We start from the raw sequence: 7,716 nt of genomic DNA, 5'->3' as shown, positions 1-7,716 counted from the left end.
AGATCTAACCAGATTCATATATTCTTTGTGTTTTGTATATTAGTAGAGTCTGAATCTGGACCCATTTCTGATAGAACAATGTCTGATTAGTCAGATACTATAGTAACTATATCAAACTCGAGTCCAATCCATTGACACCTGTACAAAAGCGAAGCCAACTGCACCTCTCTAGTCAGTTTGCCAATTAAGCTCTACAAAAGGAAGTCAAGAGAGAGAGAGAGAGAGAGAGAGCAGCTACCAATTAACCAAATATTGAGGGGTTAAATTATATTGAATAATTAAATTCACCAATCTGAAACTCAGTCAAGTCTGAATCTGGTTAAACAAGATCCGATCTGGTCAGGCTTGGTGCAGTCCTGTAAGTAGAAGTGAGGATGTCTCCCCCTTGCGCCCATCCTTTTCATCCCATCTGAGCACTTCTTGGTGATGCTTTTGCTTCTTTTATCGTGAGGAACATCTGATCATCAATCTCCATCTCAACTACGAGTATCATGTTTCAGTTTCTTCTAATTTGGTGTTTCATTTTCATCGATAACTGTTCAATTAAGAGCTAATTACCCTTTATGGTTGTCATTTAAATTTAGTTATAACATTAGTCATGTCCAAGAAACTGGCAATTGTGCCTTACATGATTAAATTTCATGTTCTCAAAATTAACAGTGAAAATGAGCTGTGAGACAAAGCTTCACTAATATCATGTTCACTTATGGATCCACACTGGTGTACATTGATTAAAATGAAAGCCAATTATGTTATCATATACATATATATATACGGATCACTTCCATCTAAAGGAAACAACATAGTTGTCATAATTTATTTACATCATTATGATAGTTCAGGTCCTACGTACACCACTGGTTCCGGAGGGAAATCTTGTTCAACCCTACCATGTATAATCCAAGAGGTGCAAATCTAGAGGACAGAGATCCTACACACAAGGAGGTGGGACTTGTGTCCCAGAAGAGAATCCATTAACGTTGAAGCAGCTGGAGGTGGCCTTCCCTTCCTCTCCGTTGTACTTCAAATCGATGTCGCTGAGCGTCACCCCCTCGCAGGGGAACGCCTTGCTGCAGATGAGATTCACGGCCACTTGCGATGTCGATGTTCCTTTCACGTTCCTGAAATTCACGTTGCTGATCTTCACCTTCGATGGCGCTTCCTGTTTTTAGATCAGCATGGAGATTACAGTCAAGAACTAAAACTGCATCTACCATTGATAGAATCTACAGTAGCAGAATAGACCTGAACAGTGTTCTAATTCAGATGCCGACCGGAAAGATAAAAAAGGTGGCCGTAATACGAGACTGTTCCATATAACTAGACCAAGGTCCACCTACTTCTAACAACTGAATTAAAGTTTTAAAGAGTGAACCTCATGAAACATACACCCAACGGACACCCCACGTATTTCTGCCCTTAGTTGCGTTGCCAATATAGTTAAGTACCAATTGTTTTTCAGAAGAAAAATGAAAAAACATGTAGATTAATTAAAAATAAGATTTTTTAATTTCAAATATCTAAACAGTTAAAAATGACATGGGTACCCTTTTAATTGGTATATCTACAAAATATTTTTGTATTCAGAAAAAAAAAACAAGAAATGTCGAAATTTAATAACTTTTTGTTATAGAAATTTATTAAATGCATTAATCTCGATAGAATGTACTGAACAAGAGGGTCAGGGGTGCTCAATAAACGCTTGCAGTGGCCTACCTCGGTAGGGCAAGAATCATATGGGCAATACTTTTGGTCGATGATGATGGGATTGTGGACGTTCTTCATGATAATATCTTCGAATGTGAAATTTTTGGCGTGAAGAACACCTGATGCCGGCCACGTCTTAATCCTCAAACCATTTGTGGTATTTCTAAAGGTGCAATTCCTCACTCTTAAGTCTGTCACATCCTTCTCATCTCGATACTTCCCAAGGCTACCAACACTGAAAAAGTAACAAGCAAATTATAAGTTAATTCAGGAATTCAATTATATATATACATATATAATGAGTAAACGATGACTATGGTTATTCAACTCAGGCAACAGGGTCATTCATTTAAAGCATATGAATGGTTGAAAAAAAGAAAAGACAAAAAGAAAAATATTCAAACTAACATTATATACGAAAACTACCCATCACCTTTTTTTTCTTATTTTTCACTTAACTTTTTATCATGTTAGATGGGATGGCTGGGGATTACTTTAAAAAACTTGAATCACCAGTTCATATGTATGAGCTGAAATTCTCAGTCATCCCTAACTCTATCTAATCATAACCGCATCAGACGAGCATAATTAAACACACTGTTGAAAGGCCAGAGGATTGCTTTGTCTTAATCTAGATGGAGAAATCTAAGGATACTATATATATATATATATATATATATATATATACACCGTCACAAATCTAGTATTAGCTACAGGATTTTAGATGTACTATAGGAAGAGGAGAATGCCACTAGTACTAGAGATGCTTTTGGGGATAAGTTCAAGAAAAACTCAATCATAGTCCCATGAAAATGTATGGTTGAAGAGCACTAATATATAATGGCTGAATTATAAATGTCATAATAAATGATGGGTTCATCATCCATGTGGCAGCTGTCAATATGTGATACATTAAATTGTGTGGAGGCATCTATATGTAAATAAATTAACTAAATTCATACGGGTCCATATGGCAACTGCCCACAAGAGAAACCATGCCTATGGTATTCCCCACCGTGCCACAGCGCTGTTGAATTCTTGTTGACTTGGAAAGTGTTTGACATGCTGAGATAAGTTATCCGAAGTGCCCAGTTTAAGACGCTATGTCATCGACAATGCATCAACGAATCATATTCTGTCTGTCTCACTCTTTGAAGTTGGCAGAAGTCAATACGAAAAGAAGGCATGTAGACCAACAGTCAACATTTTTGATAACCCATGTTCGTTTGTTGGAACAGAATGTGAGACAAAGTGTCGGGAAACAGTTTGCCCATGCAAACACACCCTTACCTGATACCATGTCCTGGTCCGCATATGATATTCGAGATGGTAATCAGGTTGCTTCCGGGCCCAATTGATATGCAATCGTCGCCGGTGCCGATTACAGATCTAGAGACGGCGATCCCTGTGGAATCCCCAATATGGATCCCGTCAGTATTTGGACTGTCACTTGGTGCCGATATGCGTAGATCATGGGCCTTCACATTTTCGGAGCCGAAGATGATCATGTGGAAGAACTTGCTATCAACTGAAGATATGCGCCGAATGGTTGAGTTGGTGAGGAAGTTGAACTTCAGAGACTGTTAAAACCAAAACAAGTATTAATCATATGGAGCTATCACAAGTAAGATGTGATTGATTTGGTGATTATTGTGAAGCAAAATTTATCATCCTACAGTGGGTAGGAGCTTGCAATTAGCAGATGTAAGGCAGTCGTTGCTCGGCCAGGCGGAGCTGCCCCTGCCGTCGAACACGCCGCCGCCTGTCAAGACCAGGCCGTGAACCTTGCTGAAGGATATCCAATCATCTGATGAGAACTGAGAGAGATCTGTGGGTGCTATGACCTTCCCCTTCACCTCCACCACAATGGGATATGCACCGGGACAGGGACCCTCAAATTTGGTTTGGCCAATGAGAAATGTGCCCGGCGGTATAACCACTCGAGGCCGGCCATTTGATGCGCAGGCAGCATTCCATGCATCTAAAACTGCCTGCAAAAGACAACCCATTAGTCAGTCATGCATTATAAGTGCACAGGCATGGAGAGATTTTATCTCTATCAAACACAGATTCAGTGATTCAAAATACACAAAGAAGTACAGATAATCTTTTGTTAGAACGACAGCATTCGAGATACATAATATGATATAATTTACATATATATACTGATCAAAATATTGACATGTACATTTGTGTATTTTATCAGGCCTGATGTGCTTAGTCCATGTAACTTATCTTGATCAGTTTTAAGATTTTATGTGGAACAGAAGGAGTACTTAGCATGGTGTCGTGGGGATTGGCTGTCATGCAGGAATTAAACTTACTGATCAAGTGCAAACTGGTTAATTTTGATCTAAACCAAGCCAAGCCATCCCTGGCCAACGCAGGCAGTTTCCCAAAGCGAGTGGACTAGGGCCATGCATGGTTTAGATGTCGTTTCATTGGCAACCCTACATGGCGCGAGATGACCCGGGGCCGGGGTTCGAGCCTCGGATTTGTGTGCCGCCATGGCTGTGACCAAGTCTCTCAACCCGAGTGCAGTTTCCGAACATAAGCATAAGCCAAGAGGACGAAAGAGACGCACAACATACCTTGCGATCATCTGTTTCGCCATCAGCCTTTGCTCCAAACTTCTTCACATTGAAGATCTGGTTCCCAGCATCAGCAAGCAAAATGCCATGGATGCATATGGGCAGCACTACCCACAAACAAGAAATGGCTCTTGGAGTCATGTCCGCCCTCTCTGCCAACAGTGAGAGCCACCAATTAAGAAAAACCGGCAGCCATTCAAGAGCAATGGATCATACGGTGGGATATAAAGAAAAATGAGGGGTTGGTGCAACTTCCTCTCTAACAGGAACCAACTCCCCACTTGCCAAAAATTCTAGCAATCCCCCACTTCTCACGCTTCCCACAAGTATCTAAATCAGAACGTTGGTTCAAATTTTTAACCATTTTTTCACAGTTAGTTACTTGTGGAATCTAGACACTTACCTAATTATCTTTGTAACTTCCCTGCATATTTATCTAATGATAGTAAGGCACTAACTTTGTTGAACTTAACCATGGGTAAACAGTTACAAGGAGTTTCCTTCTTTCCCACTCTTAATTCCACAAGGGTGAGGGCACTCCCTCTCTCTTCACCCAAAGCCCCTTCCCTCTCTTGCCCATGGCCGGAGGAAGCAGATGAAACGGGCAAGAGAGAGAAAGGAGAGGGGGTGACAAGAACCCGTTCGCTTGGCTTCTCGAAATCAATACCATCAGGATAGCACCTTCCAAGACTCGAACCAAAGACATATATAGCTTTGGGGAGAGAGAGAAAGAAAAGGAAAATGATCAAGGCCATTTATTGCACACAATGGACCGCTCTGATCATATGAGTATATGTGTGTGTGTGCATGGACACCCACATAGACGCTGGAAGAGTATAATATTTAGGTCATGATATATTTAGTTTATGCTTTGGATTAGCTACACATGCAAGCGTAAGATAGAACTATTAATTCTTGTCTACAAGACGTTATTAACTTAATTTTCTCATGTGGACAAATTAAAATATGTTCATGGAGTTCTATGAATTGATGGGGTGTATGCCTCATCTGTAAAACCTTGTTTTTAGTGATTGGATTCGCTTAAAGGCCAATTGAAAATTGGTTGATTATATAGTTAGTGTCATATGACAAAAAATTTCTGGCTCTGCCGCTGGATCATAGTCTGATTATATGTAATTGTTGGATCATACAATAATTAAAAAAAATTAAGTCAACATCGATATGAAACTAAAAAATAATTCAATTGGATATATATTGATGCATATGGGAGAGGTTAAATGGAACCACGGAAATCAAATGTTTTAGGAGATAATTTTCATTTAATAGACCACCCCTTGTTCATAATTATAAATATGAGGGGCCTATATATTTGATTTTCGTAAGATGGGGCACAGTTTTTCTGACGGCGTCCGACAAAGGCCTACCCTTCAACATTTTCTTTTTTAACTCAATTTAGAATATGAGTTAGGTTCAAAATGATTTGGCAAACATATATCTTGCCGGAGCCTTCTCATCTCATAGAAAATGATCTCATGATACTGAACCGGTTCTAACTTGGGATCACAAATCCCAAGTTTGTCTATGAAGAACTGATCTAACACATGTACCCTTTTTTTCGTGTTCAAACATTAGCTCTTGAGCATTATCAAGAAAATCAAAGGCATGAGGTATGTATTTAGAATTATGACAACGCAACAGGCCCATGAATGAAAATTTTTAAACTTTATAGCCATTTACACTAAGTTCAAGGCCTGAAGTGGAAATCGTATACCATCAACCGCTCTATCCTGTAAGCCGGATAATTAGCGCGCCATTGGAATAGAACTAGTGCCACCAGCGAACCAGCCACACTATGCCCCTTGAAACCAGCAATTATAATGAAAGTAAATTATTTTTAATGCCAATCATGGCAAAAGTAATTGCACAAAGAATGCTACTCCACCTTCATTGCTACAATCAGGTATTGTTTAATCTAGATAAGATTTTGATAAAAGTAGAAACTCTAATTTTGCCTTTTCTTAACAAAGGGTGGCTGGGGTTGGTTGAATGGTTTTTGACCTGAGGGCCTTTCTATAAGAGCCAGTCTCTAGCTTGCAAAATCAAGGAAGGCAAGGGCCATTTCAACTAAAAGCTTGAAAACTGTGACTTCTATTATCTGCCTTCTTGTATAGTGATTTTGGAAAATAGATTGCTTAGAAGAAATCAGCATGAATGGTTTAGGCCTTGGGGATTAATCTAGCAACCATCTTGGACTCACTTTAATTCCCGCATACATAATCAGAAAGTTTCGTTTTCATTCCCTTGTACATAATAAGAAAGCTTCACATTTCATCTCCAAAGGGTTTGGCGTGACATATGAGAATGCTTGTTGGTTTGATTCTCGTGAGCGTCAACCTTCTGTGCCGATTTGGCGTGACATATGAGAATGCTTGTTGGTTTGATTCTCGTGGGCGTCAACCTCCTGTGCAAGACAACACGGCTTTGAGCCGGTTGGAGTTTTGTGTTTTATTTGCATATAAGTCCGAAGACGTATAGGCTTGACAAAAATATGATTGGATGCTTCATCTACTAACTGCCAAAATTAGGGATGTCAATTGATTATATTCAGATCTGACTTCTGATGAAACTGCTTCAAAAAAATCAGGCATGCAAAAAAAAATTGGACAATTATATTAGGAAATTGGATCGGATTCTGTTTAAGATCTAATGACGTTTGATTGGATGCATATTCTGATATTCAGATTCATTTTAGGCAAATGTCCCAGAGCTGGGTTCAGATTTGGTTTGGGACTCAAATTCAGTTTTTAATTAATATATTATGTCTCATTTCCATAGAAAGTCGATTCTTAACATATCATAATGCAGTTAATATTCAGTTTGTATGTCTAAAAGTCTATTCGGATTGGATTAAGATGTGGATCTAAAAGTCGAGTTTGGATCAAAGTCACAGTATGAATTTAAAAATCGACTACTTAGATAATGCATTGATTTTATCTTGTATTTGAATTAGAATATAGAGTTTTATCTGATTTTAACATGATAGAATAATGATATCCCTAGCCAAAATCCCAAATTTAGTTTGAAAATTTTGGAAGACCCTGTTTTTCTATCCATCACTGTTTGTGTGGGACCGCACAGACCACTTCACACTAGAATCCACATGACGTTGGAACGCAACGTTCCATTTATAAACACAACGAAGCGAGTCTAATCCTTTGTGATTATATCTTCATCTCCCCTTTGTGTCTCAACAAAATGCCTTATATATATATATATATATATATATATATATATACATTCCTAAGAATGGTTGGAAAAAATAAATGAGAAAATGGCATAAATAAATATTAAATAAAAAATACCCATCATCTTTTTCTTTGTTTTTTTAACTATTCATTACATTAAATCAGTATTAATTACATGGCTGAGTGATTCTAAAAAAACAGAATAACCATAT

General features: G+C 38.5%; 1 protein-coding gene across 1 annotated transcript; it reads right to left on the bottom strand.

The window, feature by feature from the left end:
• Window positions 1-682: 682 nt before the first annotated feature.
• On the bottom strand, window positions 683-4,515 carry LOC116257890 (exopolygalacturonase-like). The gene is made up of 5 exons (XM_031634905.2): window positions 4,299-4,515; window positions 3,384-3,698; window positions 2,998-3,287; window positions 1,717-1,942; window positions 683-1,162 (listed from the first exon to the last, which is right to left on the bottom strand). Exons 1-5 carry the CDS (start codon window positions 4,437-4,439, stop codon window positions 932-934), a joined length of 1,203 nt encoding a protein of 400 aa, XP_031490765.1. The 5' UTR covers window positions 4,440-4,515; the 3' UTR covers window positions 683-931.
• Between the last annotated feature and the right edge of the window lie 3,201 nt (window positions 4,516-7,716).

Source organism: Nymphaea colorata, chromosome 7, assembly GCF_008831285.2.
Source record: "Nymphaea colorata isolate Beijing-Zhang1983 chromosome 7, ASM883128v2, whole genome shotgun sequence".
NCBI lineage: Eukaryota > Viridiplantae > Streptophyta > Magnoliopsida > Nymphaeales > Nymphaeaceae > Nymphaea > Nymphaea colorata.
This window is presented reverse-complemented; position numbering and strand designations above follow the sequence as displayed.